We start from the raw sequence: 23,653 nt of genomic DNA, 5'->3' as shown, positions 1-23,653 counted from the left end.
TGTATATGTAGATATCCTTAGACCAAACGATGTTTGATATTTCATATGGCCAATAACGCAGAATCATTCTATATATACATGTATGACATTTAATTAAATCTTTGACATCAAAGTGGTCGTCTTTTCTAAGACTAAATGATAAACCCTATCAGTCACAAGTTGTGGACGTCTCTATCGCACACCTGGTCAATATGTCGTTTACTACAATAGGTAGTAACATTTAAAGGCTCAATACTCTAGCTTCCAGTCTCAACATTTTTTTAGCAATTTCATTTTGACATCAATTCATAATATCCAGATTCAAATTAGTTTCAACATTTTCACTTGATTTCTTTAAAATGCTTTACCCCGACCCCTTTATATCAATGGGGATGTGCAGCACTACCACGTAAACAACAACATATAGCAAAACTCCTAGCCTGATATATAGATCGCTAAGGAATTATGTATACCATTGATGTGATAAATGCGAAATAAGTAGAGTGTCAGATCAATGTTATAATGGTTATAGCTCCTTCAATATGAACATTTTATGTAACAAATATGCCTGCTTTTTATAACTGGAACCAATCAAAAGGCTGCAAACTATGGGTGGGATAAGTGTATTTTGACAGCAGAACCCTTGGATGTCGAAGTTGTAAAGAGTGCCATTGTGCCGTATTTATCGATGTCACGGTTACCAATGTTTGGTAGTTATACACTAGCTATAAACACGTACGAAAACAATGTATGTAGTTTGTATACAGGACAGCGAGTATTGTAGTCGACGTAGGTGATATCTGATATATTTAAAAACGTATGTATAAGGTACGTATATACAGTGATATACACATCAAGATAAAGACATTATCTCTTGTAAGCTTAAAAACATCACGCATTGCATTCTTTCTTTCTTTCTTTCTTTCGTATTTTTCATGACTAAGCTTAGGGAGCTTTTTGCTTTGATCGAATTTCTGACACAGATCGAACACGCTTAAATCAATCAATATATATATATATATGTGTGAGTGTGTGTTTTAATTATATACAAACCTCTTGGGTCATTACATTCTCTCTTTAACGGCGTATAGTCCCTCTGGGGTAGTAAAAAAACGCTCATCATAAATTTATGTTTTATTTCTTTTATACAATCTGTTTCCACCTTAATAGTCGTTGATGCTTGAAATATAATGTAACGCCTGATCGTCCAGACTTGTGCATAAAATAAGAGTCAACAATTAACATCACAAGGCAATGGAGCTTAAAGCCAAACATCGTGGCCACTGTCCCGGGTGGTAATATAGAATTATCTCCCTTCCTACCAGCTGGACATACATGTACATTGTTTCCTGTATTGATCAAGGTTAGTAATGAAATCAAATGTAACGAAGCCCTTTACTAAATATATGTAGACAAAACTGTCTTCAATTAATAAACGATAAGTTTGAAAATATTCAAGGTGTGTGGAATTAAAGGCGGGGGGGGGGGGGGGGGGGGGGGGGGGGGGGGTTGATACGTGATAAATAAAACTCAATTCTACCATACAATAGATTCTAGGTGACTATATCAATATTATCACAGACAGAACGTTTCTAAAAGTTCCGGACGATCATCTTTAATTATAATTTTCGAGGATCATCGTCAAAGTATCAATACTTTTATGCACATATCATTGTAACTGAAATCAAAATTCGATTATTTTCACCTGTCCATTGTGGTATCCGACCCATAGGAAGTTATTTATATCCAACGATAGGGACGAAGGTAGGTCATTTTCAGGACAGATTGCTCTGAGCATACTACCGTTGGAATCAAGCGTTAAAATGCACTTGCTGGCGGCGTCACAGAGCAGAATATTATGTCTGTTATCAAAGCACACGTCATTAGGAAGCACAGGGAAGTTTGGGTGCGCCACTTGAGCTAAACCGCCTTCTTGGATATCCTTGGGATAGTAGGTAGAACTATTGTAGATGAACTTGAGATTGAGGTTTTTGTCCATCACCACCAATGAATACGGATCGGCATTGAGAACAGCTATGTCGTCATTCTTCCGGTTCGACCTAACTCGAAAGGGATGCGTTATGAAATCCGCTTCCGATTTTGCATCCGTGCAAGACAGGAGTTGTCTCCCCTTAAGGTTAAACACGGCAACTTTCTTTTTCTTAAAGAAACACACGACCACATTGTTATTGGACTGGAAGCAAATACTTTCTGGTCTAGCCTCGGTTCGAAACCGGACAAAAGACTGACCATCTGGAAGCACTCTTCGGACAGTGTTGTCGGTACAGCTGACCAGTGTCAAGTCGCCCATGTTCGAAGCAATGTCAAGGACACCTGCCCCAAAAACGCTCGACGATTCTACTTCCCCGTCGTTAGTCACATGCTGTATGTCTGTATAAACCATATTGTTTGTCTCGCGCACGATCCACGAACTTCCTTCCGGTGTCGGACAGATGGACCGCATTACCTCACCCTCGAACTGAAAGGCTGAAATTTCTGTAAATTCCAAGCATGTTGGTACGATACTACTCTTTCTCTTGCTTAACACATTGGTCTTTTCCTGCAAATCCATATCACCGAACACCTTCATAATGTGCTCCAGTGAGGTAGTACACGGGACAAACTCGTCCATTGTGGCCACTGGAATATCTAAGTGCTGCTCTTTGTTGAGAAACTGTTCTATTTCATGTTGAATGTCAAAACTTTTCTCGACGTGTAATCCGGAATCACTGGAGGATTCATTCTGCGTAGATTTACATTTTATACAGTAGTCTTTTAAATTTTTTGAACATTCCTTCAGAGCTCGTTCGTGATCTTTGAAAATCGTATCTTTCGTTTTCCGGAAGTCTCGTAGCCTGCTCTCTAGCTTCATTGCGAGTTCATCAACCTGCTGTTTCAGAGCGGCGGCCCTGTCTCTCACCTTTTCCACTTCTACATGCGTGGCATGTTTTAAATCTTTCCTCGCCTTGGTGAATTCTTTTACTTTCACGTCTATATCTTCAATCGTCTTCTGTGCGTTCTCCAGTAAGTCTATCGCCGTGGTATCTTCATTGTCCTGTTTACCAATATCCACGACTTTCTCCGAATCACCACCACTGCTTCCAATTAAATCCTCTAGAGTCTTCGATCCAGCTTGGCGACGTTTCTTTTTTGGCTTAGACACACTAACAATCTGATGATCTTTGTGGGTAGATTTTAAACATTTTTTGCATATTTTCTCACCACCACACGATTCACAGACATATCTGACTTTTTTCTTCGTATGGCGTTTACACATGCGTATGTCCTTCCGTCTGTCTATTCCCCGACTTCCAATATCTTCTCGCAGAACCGGGACCACATGTCCATTGGTTTCCGCCATATCTAGCTACCTGTTCGACTCACGATCTAATTCATCCGATCACGTACTCCCCACGTATGAGAACAGGTCCATATATATCCACGGTAAGTTAATAACAAATTCTACCTGAATTATGCATACATACTGGAGTAAACATCTCCGGAGGGTCGCTGTGTAAACGAACTAGCGCTGTTCAGCAGTATTATTATATGTTATATTATAAGTTCTGCCAGTATCACAAATGGGTACACAGGTTTCATACCGGCCGTAGTCTGCCGATTGTTTTATCCCAGTAGTACACGTATATTAGTATACAGGTATATTAGTTTATACAGGTAATTAGGCTCACACAATACAAATCGCCTGCCCTGTAATAACAATAGTGGCTTACTGAACACCAGCCATGTCACTGTACAAACTGTATACCTACAATACATAAACCTCCAAAAGTACAAGTAAGCCGTCTTACTGAGCTTTAGTATTGAAATCTGACAATCTATCGCCCCAAATACCTAAAAGCGATGAATAGTCCAATAATGTTTTAAATACCTACTTTGGTATAATGCTAGTTTTTACCTGTAATGTTCATGCTTGAGCGGAGGGATTACCCTAACTTATATAACTGTGTACATTGCCACTGGTTATTTGGTCTGCTATAAAGGCGATTATTCTGTTACATTTAATGTAATGCTTTATCCAATAAGGAATCGTATTACAGGTTACGTATTTGAGTTAGTAAGTTTGTAGTTGTAAGCCACAGGTGTTTATCTCATACTTATATAATATATAAATTTATAGATTTAACAGATTTACGGTACATCAAACATCAGTGAAATGTCAAATGTCATAAAAACGGTTCGGTGATTTTTTTGGAGGGGGCACGTAATAAGTGTTTTGTTAATACAACAGATTAATTGTGTTAATTGGATTATTAAAACATTCAAAAGTAATCAATATTAAATTCCAGCAGATTTTACTCCCGACGATATAATTTTTAAACGTCATACACAAAAATTACACTAATAATGATACTTTACATGTATATAATCCATATATCCGCTTAAAGGAGAGCGGACTATTTCAATTTCCATAATTAGATGGATAGATGACGGAACAGCAAACATAAAGCTATGATGTTGTAGGATCCAGATACTTTTGTTTGTAACAGAGGTGTGTGTGCTTTTCGTTTGTAACAGAGGTGTATGTTTTTCGTGTGGGGGGTATGTATGGGGGACATTGAGGAGAGCAGAGTTGAGGAAAGGTAGAGAAGATAACGATAACTGATAACACTGATGAGAGTGGGAGAAGAGAGGAGGAAGGGGAAACAGTGGTAATACACTCGCATTTCACCTAGGCGACCGGGGTTCGATTCCCCGATCGGACGTGATAAGGGTACGGTGGCCACCTAACCGACCACGGTTTTCCCCCCCGGTTTTCTCCCACACTAGGACTCCTCACTTGCTTCCCTCTGGACCAGCAAGTGAGATTGACATAATTTGATACATCTTGTTTCGCAATCAATGTTAAAGAAATAAAACCTTTTTTTCTGTTCTAGAGAGGGGGCGGGGGGGGGGGGGGGGGGGGGGGGGAGGAATTGACGAATACATATAGTTCAAGTTCAAGTTCAAGTTCAAGTTTTATTTTATTTGAGTGTCACATGTCAATACAATACTTGATTAAAAAATGTACATAAGAACAATAAAATACATATTGACATCCAGCCATTATTGGCTTATGAGACACTAATTACGAACAAAATCTATTAAAAGCTATCAATTATGCTATCCGTTATTGTTAAATTATACAATGATTAAAATATATAGATTATCAATGTCACATACTTATTTTTTGGAGTTCAGAGACTAACACTAGTCTGTAATAGTTATGGTATTATCAGGCTACACATGAGCCTTGAATTAAGTAGTAAATAATTGTACTGCATATTAATGAGCAAATTGCTCATCTTAATAATTAATTAAATTTCACACTGGATATATGAAAGTTACAACTGTACCATCCTATAGTGTAGAACATGGTTAGTCTCCAACCCTCATATATACAAAATACAAGATATTACTTTCAGGAGAATTAAACATACTATAACAATGCTGTTGGTATATATTTCCTGCATTTGCACGTATTAAAAATGGTAGCTGCTAATATAAGCTATCAGAAATGCTATCCATTATCATTGATATCTACAATTATTAAAATCTATCGATTATCATTTTATCAATATCACACTTATTTTGAGGTTCAGAGACTAACATTAGTCGGTAATGGTATTATCAGGCAACATACATCAGCCTTGAATTAAGTAAATACCATAATTGTACCGTATATTAACGAGCAAATTGCTCAACTTAGTAATTGATTAATTCCACAAAAACCATCATGTAGTGTAGAACATTGTTAGTCTCTGGCTAACCCTCATATATTACAACATGCAAGATATTACTTTTAGAAGAATTAAACATACCAGGGTTCACGCAGTATGATACATATACTATAACAATGCTATTGGCATATTTTTCCTGCGATTGTACATGTTAAAAATGGTAGATGCTAGAAAATGTGGCTCTGCACTCTGCATTATACAATTTAACTTTTCTGTATCACTCATATTATCAAAAGAGTCATTTTCCAACTGCATACATATATGTATAGACTGCGTTATAAATACGAGATGTCCCGCTAAGGTGATTACCAGTTCGAATCTAAGACTTGTTGGAGCGTGTGTCCCGTTACAGGTACATGTATAATTTGTCGTAATTGTGAGCCGATCACTGTAAGAATAATGACCTAGGTGAATCGCAGTAACCTGTTACCTACTTCTGAATGAAGATTATTAAATGCCGCGACAGAAAACGTCTCGGATTAAACAGTTAGATTTGTGTCCCCAGGTGAGTTCTATAAAACACGTTTGTCGGTTTCCAAGCAGCTGTATGTACACACCAGGTAAATATATTTGATGAATTGATTACCTTCATAGTGTACACAGACAGTGCCATGTCCTGATCTACATCTGTATATACTAAAGTAATAGTGTTCTATACTATTAAGTTGGATTTATATGTAATACATTTGTATTTGTAGAAAGACATATGTATGCTTTATACTATATCGATATACACAAAATATTTGAATATCCTGTTGCTTACAACGCCATCCTGTTAAGATGAACAATAGTGGATCATTTAAAGGCGGAGCTTCGTGACAACAATATCGGCCTTTTCTAAAGGATTCACAAATGCGGGTATTAAAGCGATGACATGTTCAACTTATCCGTGATAACTGGGAAACTCAAAACACTGAACTAACGACACCATCAGGTTAACTGAAAAAGTGAAGTAAAACTTCGACACAGCGACCATCTATAAAACTTAATGACAACAGCTTTAATGTAATAGAATAACGATCTTCTCAAAAGCTGTCCTATTTAGTCATAATTGGTAAGAATGGGGAGGAACACTAGCCTACCAGCATTTATTAATTATTTTTTAGAGTACACGATTGATGTCATGTGGGTACAAATCAACAAAAATAAATCTCTTTTCAAGTTAACTAGGTCTATCTGTCAAATTTAAAATGACGATTATTGTCTGTTTGGCTGGCTGGCTTGCTAGCTATCATGTCATTTATTGCACTTAACATTAAAAATCTTTTTTTTTTTAATCTCTTTTCAAGTTGCCTCTGTCAAATTTATCGTGAGACTTATTGTAGTTAACCTTATCATTCAGTGATATATTTGTTACCATTGATGATCACGAACTTTCGACCAACCATACTTAAGTGAATGTTACAAAACAGTTATCTCCCTTGGAACAGCCCAGTAGACTGTATATACAAACTTATGGAACTGATTATGTATGCTGATATCGTTTGACAAAAAAAAGGTATAAAAGTAGTTGGAGTTGAGTTATCTGCTAAAATCTAGTTATGCGCTTCTTTATTTCAATCATTTAATCTTTTGATTTGTTTTGTAATTGTCTGTCGTTTCTATTTGATGTAACCATTGTCATAATGTCCTAAGGATTATTCTTTGAACTATAAATCCGGGTTACATTGCTATATATCTGATACTAAATCATTAACGATACATGATTAAAGTTTTAGTATTAAAGAGGTTTACACAATTAATTTGATATTAAGTGTATTCCCACATCTTCATATAACTTCATTTTTCAGAAAATTGTGGGTCACAAGAAACCTAACAAGACATAGCCAGTAACAACTATATACATGTATGTCAGTGATTGTTTTAATTAAATATACATTCTTCAGAGGTCTATCTGCATAAGTCATGTATAAACTGCCACTTTCCTAAATTGAGACTGGATTAGTGCGGGCTCCCCTACATGTACTTTATACATATCCCTCGAAAAGGGACAAGTTGGTAGCTGCTGAGCACGAATAATTTTTCCATTTTGAATTCAAAAGATACAATCAAAAGCTGGACTTTATGAGGGTGGACATAGCATAAAGTATGTAACTTTGGGTATTTTATGAAAATATGCAACATTCCATTCTTGTTTTCATTCGAGCATAATTATTCTCTGTCGGCGCTGTAGCATCTTTAAATTTGGGAATATTGATGAAACCGTGGCGGCAATGATACACCTTTATATTCTATAATAAATCCTCAATCTAATGAAAAAAATAGAATTTGGTTAATAAATTGTGTGCGCCTTATCACACATGGGAGTGGTTTGATATAAAGTCATCCTGGGGATTGTTTTCATGCGATCTGCAGACCAAGTTGTCCCTGTTTTGTCTTAAAGATCAATATTAAAACACATTATAAAAGTAGTGTGCTATACATTAACAATACAGAAATCTTCCAGATATTTACTGATTGGTCAATCCAACAAAGCCTCATTCTAGCTAAATTATGAAATGTTTCTGTAGAAATTCACATGTCTCATCCCACGATCTATATGGATGACACACGCGCACTAGGAGGCTAAGATAATATCTAGATCTGATATTTACATCGATTCGTATCTTCGGAAATAATGACGCCTCTCCTTGGCAGTTGTAACGATGTCCATTAGCGAATCATGGGTTTACGTACATTGGCACCGAACTATTAATTCTGACCATTTACATGTGCTTAAACTTTAAATGATGCTATAAATTTGTTTGCACAATCTATTAACATAAAGTTCACGATTGATTGGTCTATGCCGATAAGTGGTAACTCGTGAATTATTATCTCCATCTGTCTTGCAGCTTCCTCAACTCAACATGATACTGGTAATATAAACTGTCCTTTAATATTACTATCACGTTCTACCGTTCTAAGATTTCAACAAACTGAATCAAAAAAAAAAAATTTAAAAACACACTTTTTCCGCGAGATTTGAAAAAAGAAAACTAAAATGAAATTTTGACATTTTCTCGTTAAGCTAACAGGGTATATACATACTGTGGACAATCTTATAACGATACAAATACGACAGTGTAAAATGAGACAACTCTCTTTGACGTAAGTATCAATGTGATATTAAATCTATCACTTGATCCAGCCCCAATATTCTTGGACGATAAAATATTTCAATTACTGGTTATATCACCCATAGTTCTGGAGACTGAGCTCAGTTTAATTCTGGCAGAACATGGATTATACTCGTAAGAAAATCCTACTGATACAGGTATGGTCGATGCTCTTCACAAGTGTCTCCGCTGCCAAATATGGAGATATGGTTAACCTCAAGTCCGACCTTTTGGCAGGTTATTCTAGGAAAGTTCGTCCTCTTGAAAACCAGGAAAAAAAGTTATTAGTTAATGTACGATACACATTGAAATCACTTAACAATTTTGACGTAGTCAATGGGAGAATGACAACGATGGGGTTACTTGACCTGACATGGAAGGATGAGAAAATGAAATGGAAACCGGTGCGCCACGCAAATATAGAGAAAGTGACATTTCCAGAGTCGGACGTGTGGGCCCCGGTGGTATTTGTGGCTAATGGTGCAGACGATATTAACACGAGAACTTCAAGGTTTGGGGATACCTCGATTGCGTTCACTGCTGACGGGATGGCTAAGTACTTTATCAAGGTTGTCATGACGACAACTTGTGACCCGGATATCACGTACTACCCATATGATGTCCACGTCTGTTTGATAACATTGACAACAGAAGAACCGATCCGCGAGGTGGAATTCGTAATCAATCCCAAAGAGGTGTACCCTGCAGCGCAGCTGAATTTACTATGGAACATTATCGATTTTAAATACAGGAACTTTACAGAAATAGGCGTATCATATATCGAAATATCTGTAACCATTGAACGGCGCCCTAGCTACCTCATTTTAAATATTCTTACCCCCATCTGTTTATTGAGTTTTTCAAACCTTCTAGCTTTTGTTCTGCCGACTGACTCAGGAGAAAGAGTATCGTTTGCTATCACGATGTTACTGACCCTGTCCGTGTACATGACTATAATGTCGGACAGTATCCCAAACACCAGTGACCCGGTGTCCATTCTCACGATTTCATTGCTGATCAAACTTGTGTACAGTGGTATGATAGTGCTGGCAGTGGTTTTAAGTGTGAAATTGAACCATACTGATGAACGCAAAGCTATTCCAAAGTGGTTGTTGCGTATCGCAAGATTCAGGAATAGAGTTGGTAACAAAGAAGACCGAAGCCACTGTGAAGATCGTCCGGCCGAAGATGTGATAGAAAAGGAAGATTTGGACAAATCAATCCTAACAAAGACAACCGACACATCTTCTATCACGTGGCGCTCTATCGGGCGAAGTTTGGACACTATATTCTTTATAGTATTTACAGGTATTACCCTTGTAGAAACCATATATAATTTGGTTCGTATTTTGTACCGCATAGGTTAGTTAGGAAAAGGTTATGTTGCGTTTACTGAATATCTACAGTAAATAAAGGATAGTAATGACTAGGCCGTATATGTTTTCGTAACTTCAAAAAATAAGGTTAAATAACAAAATATGTTAGATAGATCATAAACCTTATTGATGATAATATGAGAATCAATACCATAGTTTTCATAACTACAATCAACAAACCGGGGACACTATCTACTGATTACGGGGAATCTCTGACGCGGTGCTCCGCTCTCTGTTTAATAAACCATGGAAAATGAGTTCTACACGCATGCTCAAACTGTTTTGTTTTGGGGGATGCAGGACTGGCGATCAAAGCCATGCATCTGAATCCCAAAGGCGAAGGAAAACAAAAGGAGTGGATAGAATCACAACATTATCTATCATGAATTAACAGGGAAAATTATCAGCTTTGATAATGAACTGAAGGTAATCAATTCCTCCTGTGACACTTTATTCTTAAGAGATGTTTCCCTGTTTCTTCTTGTGTACGCAGATGACACTGTCATTTTCTTAGAATCTGCCTCTAGCTTACAGAAAATGTTTTATTCCTTAAAACAATATAGCGGCAGTTGGCGATTGACAGTCGATGCTGAAAAGAAGCTGTATTTCGTAAAATCGGAAGATTGCGAGCTATTGAAAGATTTTACTTCCATGGCAACGAAATAGTGATTGTTGATCGATTCAACTACTTAGATGTGGTGTTTAACTAGTTCACAAAAACTCAAGTTGATATTGCTAAACAAGGCCGTAAATGCATGTATAATGTGTTGACAATTTCTTAACGTATAATCTAAACTGAATGGTTTTTTATGTTTACATCTCCTCTATTCTTGATAACGGTTGCGAAACATGGGGTTTAGACAAATTAGAAAAGGTTCATGTTGACTTTTGAGAAGGATTTTTTTAAATGTTAAAACCAGCACACCATATTTTATGATTTATTCGGAATGAAGTCTTTTGCCATTACATATCATTAGTAAATGTCGGATAACCAAATTTTGATTAAAATTGATTAAATGCGACAATATTGTTCTAAAGTCAGTGTATAGAGACATGTGGAATGGTAAGCATAGAAATTGTAATTGGCGTTGTCAAGTTAAAAGTTTTTGTTGTCTTTTGGTTTGGGTTATGTCTGGTTGATAACGGAAGAGTATTTTTACATTGATTTGCGCAGAGTTTGATCGATGTTTTTATTCAAGCAAGAAATGAATTTATTGAAATGTCATGTATATATTACTTATATATATTCATTGTTGACAACTTTACATAGACTTATTTCGAATCTACGACTTTAATCGCATTAAGTTTATATAGAAGATGGCCGGTATCGCAATATCACAAGGGCGAATAGGTTATGTCGCTATTGTAACCAATACCATGTAGAGGACGAGTTCTATTTTGCTCTTATTTGGCCTCTTTATGTTGATATTCGTGAAAGGCTCATTAAACATTGCTGTAACCGCCCTTCTTCATTTAAAAATATCCATCTGCTATCTGCTCGTATTAAAAAGAGCTATGTAATCTTGGAAAGTATTCGCAATTAAGCTGTTTAATACGTTTGAGATTCCAACCTTTAGTATATATCAATATCATATTTGTATGTCTTTATTTCCAATTATACCTATTGTTTTGTCCAGCCCCTCCCTATTCTTTAAAATTGTTTATTTACTGTTGAAAATAATATTTCTATGTATTCATCTCCAGTTATATATATTGCTTTGTCTATCCACTAACTTCTCTTGTAAATTGTATATATGCTGTTGAATGTTTCTATATATTCCTTTCATCAGTTACAGTTTTACCAATCTCCTAATTTACATATTGTAAATATGTTGCTGAAATTGATGTTTCTATCTACATAATAATGAGCCATAAGGCTTCAGATCGAAAACTTAAAGATACACTATTAAACTATTGAATCATCATTTGATAAACAAACTCATGTTCATCTGCTAGTCATCAGGGATGTAGCTCGGCGCGCGCGCAAGGTTAGTTCATTTTCTAATTTTAGATGTTAATTGCACTTAACGATTGAATTGTTGACGTAACTGAGCAGGTTTGAATTAAATTAAATGATGATAAATCCATATTAAATTAACTGATGATCAATCCATTAGGAATTATGAAGTTTAGCTTGATAAAGTTTTATGTTTATAAGCATGTAAGTACATTGACACGTATACATTGTACATATAAAGTGTTAAATAGTTAAATGCGCGTGATTAATCACTGAAACATTAACTAAAGTTTTGTCAAAATTTGAATACACAATAATAAATGTAATAAAGAAGAACATTAATTGAGCGTATAACGTCTGCCCCCAACCCCAACCCAACCCCCTATATCAGCAATCTTAAAATCATAAATGATCAATATAATAATAAAATCGAGCCAATTCTGGTGTGTAGGATTTGTTTGATTCTAAGTTCAGACCATGGGGAGATTGTGGGGCTTAAACATTCTTTCTAAGATTTTTTCTTTGGTTCTGTAGTAGTCCATGTGATATATAACCGTTAGTCATATATTAGTGACACTGTTTTAACATTTAGTTAATCCTTTTTCTCTTTAAGATTCAAACTGCAATAATTTAAGGTGCTTTTGTACATCTATATGTATATCATCATCTTATGGGTATGTTGTCAAAATCAGATCTGCCATATTCTTCAAGCTACATGGTATGTCCATATTGATGTTGTGCATTGTGTTGATTGATTTGATGTACTATAAATCTATAAACTTGTTTAGATAACGCCTGTCTGTCATGAGAATGGGTATTTCTCCAGGGAATCTCACCATCAAAGAATCCCGCGTATTAGATGTTTATGCCACTGTGCAAATATCATGCTCAAATGAACAAATGGTTGTAGCATTTTCTAATTAATGTATAGACAAGAATTGGATGAATGTAATAAACTAATCGACATGCGAATGCGAGATAGAGGTGATCAGAATGGAAACGTTGTCGCAACAGGTATCCCTCCGGATGTACTCCTTTTCGAATTGATATAGCGATACGAATCTTCCTAGTTATTGGTATTTTAGTACAGCATTCCAATGGTGAGTCCTATGGGAACATGTCTAAACTTCATTCGGATTTAATGGTGAACTACAACAGAGATGTACGTCCGTTACAGAACCAGAGTCATACACTTGACGTCAATGTACTGTATACGCTCAAGTCTTTTATCGACTTTGACGCTGTAAATGGAAGGATGGTGACCACGGGGTCTCTCTTTGTCACATGGAGGGACGTAATGATGACGTGGATTCCATCAGACTATGGTGGCATCGAACGGGTGAGAATGCGTGAAACTGTTGTATGGGCGCCGACTTTTGTAGTAGCAAACGGTGCCGAGGATATTTATATAAATGGAATAAAACATGAAGATTCGTCCATTTTGTACAACAGCACGGGAATAGCTTCGTATCTTATGAGTGGTGTGATGACCACAACTTGTGATCCAGACATCACCTATTATCCTTACGACGTACACAAATGCATTCTCCAATTTACAACGCAGGAACCGATGAATGAGGTCAGACTTTATCTAACCAATATTTACATATTACCTGGAGCAGACAGTAATTTATTGTGGAAACTCGGCAATTCAGAAATCCAGACATACACCGTTCATAATACAAATACATTTATTGCAGTTACCTTAACTGTTGAGCGAAGACCAACACACTTGATGTATAATATTATTCTTCCGGTATGTCTGTTGAATTTCATCAACCTGCTGGCATTTGTTCTGCCTGTGGACTCCGGGGAGAGAGTGTCGTTCGCCACAACAATACCACTGACCCTATCCGTGTACATGACAATAATGTCGGACAGTATTCCCAAACACCAGTGACCCTGTGTCCATCCTTAAGATTTCACTGATGATCAAGCTTATCACTAGCAGTCTTATAGTTTTCACAGTAATCGTGACTTTAAATATATACCGACTCAGCGACATCAGGCCAATTCCTCTTTGGCTGTTGCGCATGCTCTGTTTCTACAGAAAAATCACACTTAAAGACTCGAAAGCAGACAACGTGTTTGAAGTATCAGATATTGAATTTGAACATCCTAAAGAAACCGCGACAAGTAACGATGACATTGACCACGATGCAGGAAAACAGCATGCTGCAACATGGCCACAGATAGGAAGGTCTCTGGATTACATGATGTTGGGTATATTTTCCTTAATGACGGTTACGGAGACCATCTTCAATATGGTTAGGATAACGTGTCAAATAGGTTGATATGATAATTTTGGAACGTATGATTGGATTGACAATGCGGGTTTTTTTCTATGTTTAGAGGTGCCGTTGCCTGGTGTAGTAAATGAATTGATCTCCCCTAAAACGTGACGCTGTAGTGTTAATACTACCCGTTTGTGTCCAGTGTACCAATTATATATGATACAAGATAATTAACAGTGTCCAAACATCCATTAGTTAGGATATTATGTTATGTATAATGTCTAGGCCTACAATTGCTATTACGTTTTGTCTTGAATGTAATAATATGCTGTTGTGTATATTTGTTTTAGTTTTGTTGTTGTTGTTTTTGTTTGCTTGTTGTTGTTGTTGTTTTTTTTTTGGGGGGGGGGGGGGGGGGGGGCAGGGTCTGAGCTATTGCAGGCCCTTGTATATATAGATATATATTGTAAACGTTGATAAACACTATATGTACGCTGTAAACATTCTGTGAAAGCTTCTGATATCAATATTATACACGTATTTGTTCAGTTGAAAATATCATTGAATTTGACGTCATTTTAATCATTGGTGAGACCAATTTACGTTATCACCGATATATTTGACCATTCGGTCTCTCAGAATAAGATGTAAGTTATGTTACTAGTACTAAATATATACAGTACATTTGTTTATAAAGAATTTCATGAGATCAGAGAAATGAGTTTCTAATGTCCGAAATTCACTAAGATTATTCCAATAAATATGCATACGGGTATATGATCTAAGTAGGTCCTATTTTACTATAAATATGTAACGACTGTACATGATTTCAATGTTAACTCAGAGATGATCGGTTTATGTTTAAATTTCACGACAGAATAAGTACGTACACATATTAAAATGTTGTGTAAACATTATGCCATCTTTGTTTGTTATGTTTGTAACCTTGGTTTAGTTCGAAACGCCACTTGAATGTCAATACTGATCAGGTCATCGAAACCTTATAAGTACAAATCCCATCTGGGTTTTATAGTGACTTTATCATTGTGACAGTAGCTTCAGGTGCTTACGGTTAAAGTTACTGTCTCGATGAATCATTAAGTTGAAGCACTATATGGAATTATATCCTCTAAGATTCCGAAAAGGTATCAGTCCTTAAATGACCCAAGTTGTTGGCAGGACGTTAAACAATATAAAACCAAACCAAAAGACGTTACATTTGTTCACCACCTTTCGTTGATAAGGTGGTTGAATATAATCTGCTGAAAACAATTTTCATATTCATGAGGATTAAAATGATTTTTTCTTCGATTTATTCATTGGTTTAGTCTACTTCGGTACATCAGTGCATAGTTCAGGTTAAAATAAATATCGGATCAATACGATAAAGCAATGATGTGAGTGTTAGCAAAATGCAGAATTCCCATATTACCAATATTTTGTTTATGTGTTGAGACCCAAAGAGACTCATTGAATTTGCTTTTAATTTAATATTAATTATTATTTTAGTGTATCAGACTTATGTTTTAAATTTTGTATGCAGTTCTATCAATATCCAGATAAATCATCACAATCCGAGCTTTGATCTTCTCCAGCAACTCCCATAATATAACAAATAATGACAACGTGTGTGATTATCGATTTCATACAATATTAATTGTTAGATTGTTGAGATAATGCATACCTGTCCAATCTGAGTGTATTACAAGAGGAAGTATCCACTTACGAACCGTTCGGCCAGCGTCCGGCCAGCGTCGGGTTCTGTTTGGTCATCGTCCGGCTCCGGCCGGCCTTTAGGGCACAACCAACCTTTTTTTTTTCCATAGACTTTAGTGTTAACGTTTTGGAGTATATCATTAAAATTCTTGAATTCCATATGGCAATTATGGTTTATAACAAAGGTTTAGGGTCTCATATAACACTTAATCAAAAAAAAGTTGGGTCCTTCAGTTCAATTTTTTTTCCAGTGTAGCCATTTTGAAAATGAGTGAATTTCGCAGTTAAAATTATCAAAAATCTGAAATGTTTACCTGTTAATAATTATGACATGAACTTTTGAAACACAAATCAATCGGACTTTACATCAATATTTCTTATGGTTAGTTACCTATCAGGCTACATATCTATTTTGTAACTTCATTACATACTGGCCAATCAGTGGCTGCCAGACATTGTATCCCTGGCTCAACTTTCCATACAAAAGGGATGTTTCAAAAGTCTATTTTTTCAATTGGTTGGTTGTTTCCCGAAAGTTACTGTCTGCTCCGTTCGGTACGACCGGTCGTTCAGCTAAAATAGCATTCGACCTGCCCTTCCATCCGGCTTTCCGCTCGGCTATTCCGGTCAAACAAACAGAAACACAACAAAACACACCCAAATGAAGGGTTTAAGAATATGGCTCGTGTGACAACTGGAGTGTTAATTTTTTCATTAATTTAAAAAAGAAAAACATCGGACCTAACTGATGACTATGTAACAGATTTGAAAATTAATTACTTTGGTCTTGGTATTTATTTATCAAAAACGACCATAGTCCTATAATTGTTGGGTTTTTCTAAAAATAGACCTTCATACATCCTGCAACTTGGTTTTTTTGTGTTTTATTTATCTATTTATTTTGACAATCATTACTCAACACAAAATTTCACAAACAATTGTTCTACTGAATAGTTTCGGTGTACAAGAACCAAAATTACATGTAGGTACGTTTATATCACTTTCGTAAACTATTGACATAGCTAAAAGAAAGTGCCTCAAATTTTAACATGTTTTTGAGATTATGGTACATATTGATTGATTTACCTACATCTTTGAGCTCATAATTTGCAGCAATTTCTACTCCTGAGGATATAAGATCATTTGACAGCATTGCTTTGATAGTTTTTATAAAGTGTACCTTAAGGTAAGGTACACTTCTGAAGTAGGCCATAGCCCAGGCCCCTGGGTTGTCTTTGAGGTTGCTACAAATAACACTAGATTCTACAACATATTATGATTATCGATTTCATGCAATATTGACGTAAAGGGTTGTTTGTATAATGCCTGTCTGTCCAATCCGAGTATATCAAGAGGATACGTATTCCACCCGAAGGGGACCATACATGAAATCATCCTGTGCATTAGCTGTCATTGCGACAGTGTAAATATTGTGTTCAACACACAAAGTGGTGATAGCGTTATGTTTAATCAAGAAGTTGGATGAATGTCGTACAATAATCGACGTAAAAGTGCGAGATAGTTATGACCATAATGGGAGTTTGTCACTGTTGGTATCACTCCGAGTGTAATTTCTGCCGACTTAGTTTCACAGTACAAGTCATTCTCATGATAGGCTTTATAACTCGGTATTCGTATGCTGATTCCTATGGAAACATGTCTAAACTTCATTCTGATTTATTGGCGAATTACAATCGAGATATACGGCCGTTGCAGAACCAGAGCAATGTACTAGAGATCAAGGTAATATACACCCTTACGTCTTTGAATGGTTTTGATGCTGTAAATGGAAGGATGGTGACCACGGGGTCTCTCTTTGTCACATGGAGGGACGAAATGATGACGTGGATTCCTTCAGACTATGGTGACATCGAGAAGGTGAGAATGCGTGAAACTGTTGTATGGGCGCCGACGTTTGTAGTTGCGAACGGTGCCGACGACATTTATATAAATAAAATAAAAAATGGAGATTTGTCCATTTTGTACGACAATACAGGGATGGCTTCGTTTCTTATGAGTGGTGTGATGACCACAAATTGTGATCCAGATATCACTTATTATCCTTATGATGCCCACAAATGTATTCTCCAATTTACAACACAGGAACCGATGAATGAGGTCAGTCTGTATTTGATCACCATATATATATTACCTGGAGCAGACAGTAACTTATTGTGGAAACTCGGTGCTTCAGAAATCCGTACTTACAACATTGAAAGCACAAATACATTCATTGAAGTTGCATTAATGATAGAGCGACGTCCAACATATTTGATGTGCAATTTTCTTCTTCCGGTATGTCTGTTGAATTTCCTTAACCTGCTGGCATTTGTTCTGCCTGCGGACTCCGGGGAAAGAGTGTCGTTCGCCACAACAATACTACTGACCCTATCCGTGTACATGACAATAATGTCGGACAGTATCCCAAACACCAGTGACCCTGTGTCCATTCTCACAATTTCTTTGATGATCAAGCTCATCACTAGCAGTCTTATAGTTTTCACGGTAATCATGACGTTATATATTAACCGACTCAGTGACGTCAAACCCATTCCTTTGTGGCTATTACGCATTCTATGTTTATACAGGAAAATCAGAATTAGGGATTCTACGTCTGAACATAAGCTGGAAGTGACTGATCTTGAGCCAGGGCATACTAATAACCTAGAATCAATTGACAATAGAAGTGAACAGGAAATAAGGAAACAGTATTCTCCCATGTGGCCAGAGGTCGGAAGATCCTTGGATTGCGTAATGTTGGTTATATTTACTTTACTGACAATTACAGAGACCATCTTCAATATCGTAAGGATAATGTGTCAAATAGGTTGATTTGAGAAATGTCTTTATTTAGAATTGAGGGACTGTGTGGGAGTAACTCACAGGATACATAGATACATAGATGTGCCTGGTTCGTACTTTCCTCTTTTTGATGTGTTTTTTTTTTTATTTATTTTTTTATTTTATTTTTTTTGCCCCGTATTTGTATATTATCTAATTGGTATTTGTAAATATTTCATATCTACTGTAAATATTTCAAACAATTCTAATTTAAGCATTTTATGTAACGCTAGAATCGAATTTATAAAGTTTAGAAGAACAACATTTATGAATTGGACGTCATTTGAATCATTGACGAACCAATTTGCATGATCACGAACATAATTGGTAATACGGTCATTATATAACAATACCGAATTTGTATTGCTAATAGAGTCAAACGTTGTTAGAACAAATTCAGTGCTGCTGTAGAGAATATTCAATGTTGTCTGGCATTCGTTTAAGGACAAGAATGAATACCCAAAAGAAGTCGAAAGACACCAAATATCACGATTTTAATTTCAATTAACTCCTGAAGCATATAAAAAAGTAAGACAAATGATCTATGAAATTATATTCAATAGTTTCACATTGACTTGCTTAGAGACACATCAAATTACTGAACTCGTTTGATAAACTTCATATTACATCCCCTCCTTTTAAAGATCCTTAATTTATCAATCCATACTATTTTTGGCCTCGACGTTCACTTTGAAAAGTTTCTGCAAAATTTGTTATGTGTGCAAGAATTCTTAATTACGTCATCAAGAAGCTACACTGAAAAGATCGAAAAATATTTATTATATCTATCTGGGGTTGCATATAAATTTATATCACATCATCTTTTTTTTTCCCACCAATCACCGTAACTTTCCGAAACAACTCTTTCTTATACTGGACAACTTACGACACCTAACGACAATATACGGAATCTTCCTGCTTCATGTAAAGATAATGATAGTGTACAACTTTGGAAAACAGAGATGATTGTTTAAAAGACAGCTTCAGGATTACATAATCATAAATATGTGTTGTATGTCATTTCTATTAACTACAGTATATATCGATTAAATTATATATTTGATGCTATTTTGTTTTCTACATGTACAACTGGAACTAATTCAATATTATATTTTCAAAGAAATCATATGTTACATTTCCTAGATAGATTCATCCTTTTGAAATGTATTTATTCGACAATCTATTGATTTAACATGAAAAAATTGGACAAAATATTATGCAAGAGCAAATAATCATGTTTTAACTGTTATTGATTATTTGCGTTACTGGTCGTATGTTATTGATTACTGGACTAGTTGCAGATCGTTGGTTCAATTGACATAACAGCTGTAACACTATACACCTAACGAGAAGTATTAATATCTGTTGTTGCTGTACATTTTATAAGGATAAATGTATAGACCGCTGACTTTTGTCCATATTTATATTTTGTTCAATACATTATGCGTTAAATTGCTTATATGTTGTGTTATTTTGTTAACTATTCTAATAAGATAAGATAAGATAAGTTTATTTCTGGTTCAGGACTTTTAAAGTCCTCTATACCAGACTCAAAATAATACATGAGATTGATATAGTACTTCTGTCCGGTCTACTATACATTGTTTATGATTTAATTGATGCTTTGTAATTAAAGAAAAGTTCTTGGTTTTTCCAGTGATCGTCTAGCTTGTTTTTGAAGGAGTTTACATTTAATGCTGATATAACCTGTTCTGGCAATTTATTCCAGATTGACACTGTTCTGTTTGAAAAGTAGTTTTTTCTTAGCATATTTGTGGATAGTCTAGGGAATATTTTTTTGGTATGTCCTCTGGTACTGTTGCGTTCAGCAGCATTCTTCCATAAAATGATACCATTAAAACATTCTTTATCATATATTTCGCTTATTATTTTGTACAGTTCTATCATATCTCCTCTAATTCTTCTGAATGCCAAAGTTGGTAGTTTGAGTTTTTCCAGCCTCTCGCTGTAGGTCAATTCCTTCATTCCCGGGAGACACTTGGTTGCTCTTCTTTGAACCCCTTCTATCTTGTCAATGTGTTTTTGTAAGTGAGGTGCCCACACAGGACTAGCGTAGTCCAGTTGGGATCTTACCAGACATTTATATAATGGGATAAAAGACCTGGTGTCCATAAACTGGAAAGTCCTTCTGATGAGTGCAAACATAGAGTTCGCTTTCTTAACTTTTTCAGATATATGTTCGTCAAACGAAAGCTCGGAGTCGATGATTACTCCTATGTCCTTCTCTTGTTTGGTTTTCTGCAGGTATTTCCCGTTGAGATGGTAGTCCGGTTCGGGTTCATCATGTCCTCTTCCTTTACCCTTGCCTATTCTCATATGTTTGCATTTGTCTGGGTGCATCTTAAGTAGCCATGTATCACTCCACTTACACATTGTGTCCAGATCCTTTTGAAGCTCTGCACTGTCGTGCTCGCTTTTTATTATTTTGAATACTTTGGTATCGTCTGCAAAAAGGTACATATCCGATTGAACTGTTTCAGGGAGGTCATTTACAAAGATGACAAACATTAATGGTCCTAGCACTGAGCCTTGAGGAATTCCTGATGTGACTTCAGTCCAGTCAGAGTCTGCACCATTCACAGTTACTTTTTGTTGTCTACCTTTTAAGAATTTTGCTATCCAAGAGATTATTTGGTTGGAGAAGTTGTATGAATTTAGTTTATTGAGGAGTCTATTGTGTGGAACTGTATCGAATGCCTTCTGGTAATCCATGTAAATACAATCTACAACCTGTCCTTTATCCAGGGCTTCTGTCCATATATCCAAAACCTCCAAAAGCTGAAGACTTGTTGATCTTCCAGATATAAACCCATATTGTTTATCCGAAAAATATTTGTTGGATCTCATGAATTTGGTTAAATGTTCCCTTATTAATGTCTCCAGAATTTTGCATACCACTGATGTTAAACTGACTGGTCTGTAGTTGCCTGCTTCACTTCTATCGCCTTTCTTATGGATAGCACTCACACGGGATTTTTTCCAATCGTCTGGGAGTTCCTGTTGATAGTGATTGATTGAATATTATTGTTAAAGGGCCTGATAATGACGAGGCTGTATTTTTGAGAAACATTGGATGGAGTTCGTCCAGTCCAGATGACTTTTCCGGTTTTTGGTTGATCAGTAGTTTAAATGCTTTCTCCCTTGTATTATTCAGAGTTGTCATTTCCTCAATAACTTCCCGTTGGTTTAGTTGTGGAGTTACTTCAACTTCTTCCTTTACAAATACACTACTGAAGAATTTATTCGCTTTCCCTATATCTGATGATACTTTTGTTGAGGTTTTGTCGTTGGTCTTTGTATACAAATCTCCGATTTCCGACTTTGTTGTTGATTTAGATTTAATATAATTCCAAACTGCTTTAGGATCCGTTTTGGCTTTTAATGCAATGTTTTTTCATACTCTTTCCTTGAATTACGGGTTAATTTCCTTACTTTATTTCTGGCTTTATTATATTGGTTTCTAACTTCCATGTCTTTACTTGATGCCGCCTTTCGAAAAAGGGAGTGTTTCTTTTTGATGGCCTCCAGTGTTGCCTGGTCTGCAGGAAAGCTATGTTTGTTGTTCCTCCCAACTGTGATTATTTTTGTCGGTACATGTTTATTCTCTGCTTCTTTTATGATTTTTCTGAATATAATCCAATTTTCGTTTATGTTTCCTGAACTCTGTAATTCTTCATCCCAATTCATCTTGTTTAATTCATTGTTGATAGTATCGAAATCAGCATTTTTATAACAGATTTTCTTTTTACTCCTTAGTTTTACTTTTATATTGCATATTACATTAAAAATTAGGACACAGTGGCCACTCTTTCCGAGTGGGCTTTGGTATTCTATACTTGAGAGCGAGTGTTCATCTCTTGTTATAAGAAGATCAACGATATGTGGGTTATCTTTTCCTCGCCATCTGGTCGGCTCTTGCACGTGTTGGAAAAAGAAATTGTCTTGTAGCTTTTGCATGCATTTGTATTCCTGTGTTTCGGTACTTTCTCCTCTCGTGTTCCATGTCTCCCAATTTATTCCTGGGTAGTTAAAATCTCCCATTAATAATATTTTTGCATAGCCTTTCTGTGTTGTCTCTTCTATTAGATCTTGTAATTTCTTATTGTTTTCCGCGGTCCCCGAGTCCGATCTATAAATGAGACCTACTAGGATTTTTGTGCTTTTGTTTATACTTATTTCGACGAAAAGGTTTTCCTGGAATGATGATTCCATGTTTACTTCCTCTGCTTTCAGTTTCGAGTTTATGAAATATATCAGTCCTCTGCCCTCCTTATTTTCAATGTTCTTGCTAAACAGTTTGTAGTTCGTGTTTTCGTCTGAAAAGTATTCTGAAGCTTTCATATTTTGTATTCTAGTTTTTGCTTTTACCTCTGTGATACCTATTATATCTGGTTTTATCACATTTACCCTGATGTTTAGTTCCGACATTTTGTTTTTCAGTTGATCGGCGTTGGTGTACATACATTTAAGATTCTCAATTGAAGTTTGTTTTTTGTGGCTGTTGGATTCTGTTAGTCGTGTTGGCCTGTTGGGGTCCTCACTTTTGTGACTTTTCTGGCCCAGGGTGGGCCCCGAACTTTGTATGTGAATCCCCCCCGACGGGTTCTGTTGACGTTTCTGTTTAGCTTCCTCCCATAGTTTTTTCTCTTGTTCTCGCTCAGCTTTTGTTAAATCATTGCTTAGTTTCACCTTA

The 23,653-nt window shown here is 36.1% G+C and overlaps 2 protein-coding genes across 2 annotated transcripts; one reads left to right on the top strand and one right to left on the bottom strand.

The window, feature by feature from the left end:
* Positions 1–1,481: 1,481 nt before the first annotated feature.
* Positions 1,482–3,611, bottom strand: LOC117334219. The gene has a single exon (XM_033893709.1). The coding sequence runs from the start codon at positions 3,338–3,340 to the stop codon at positions 1,664–1,666; it is 1,677 nt and encodes a 558-aa protein (XP_033749600.1). The 5' UTR covers positions 3,341–3,611; the 3' UTR covers positions 1,482–1,663.
* A 5,326-nt stretch (positions 3,612–8,937) lies between these two features.
* LOC117344061 (acetylcholine receptor subunit alpha-1-B-like) lies at positions 8,938–10,182 on the top strand. Its single transcript, XM_033906720.1, has one exon. It carries the CDS (start codon positions 8,938–8,940, stop codon positions 10,180–10,182), a length of 1,245 nt encoding a protein of 414 aa, XP_033762611.1.
* Positions 10,183–23,653: the final 13,471 nt, after the last annotated feature.

Source organism: Pecten maximus, chromosome 1, assembly GCF_902652985.1.
Source record: "Pecten maximus chromosome 1, xPecMax1.1, whole genome shotgun sequence".
NCBI classification, from domain to species: Eukaryota; Metazoa; Mollusca; class Bivalvia; order Pectinida; family Pectinidae; genus Pecten; species Pecten maximus.
This window is presented reverse-complemented; position numbering and strand designations above follow the sequence as displayed.

What these genes read in the sequence shown, in the direction of transcription:
- LOC117334219 (XM_033893709.1), bottom strand. Translation starts at nt 3,340, where the DNA reads ATGGCGGAAACCAATGGACATGTGGTCCCGGTTCTGCGAGAAGATATT.
- LOC117344061 (XM_033906720.1), top strand. Translation starts at nt 8,938, where the DNA reads ATGGATTATACTCGTAAGAAAATCCTACTGATACAGGTATGGTCGATG.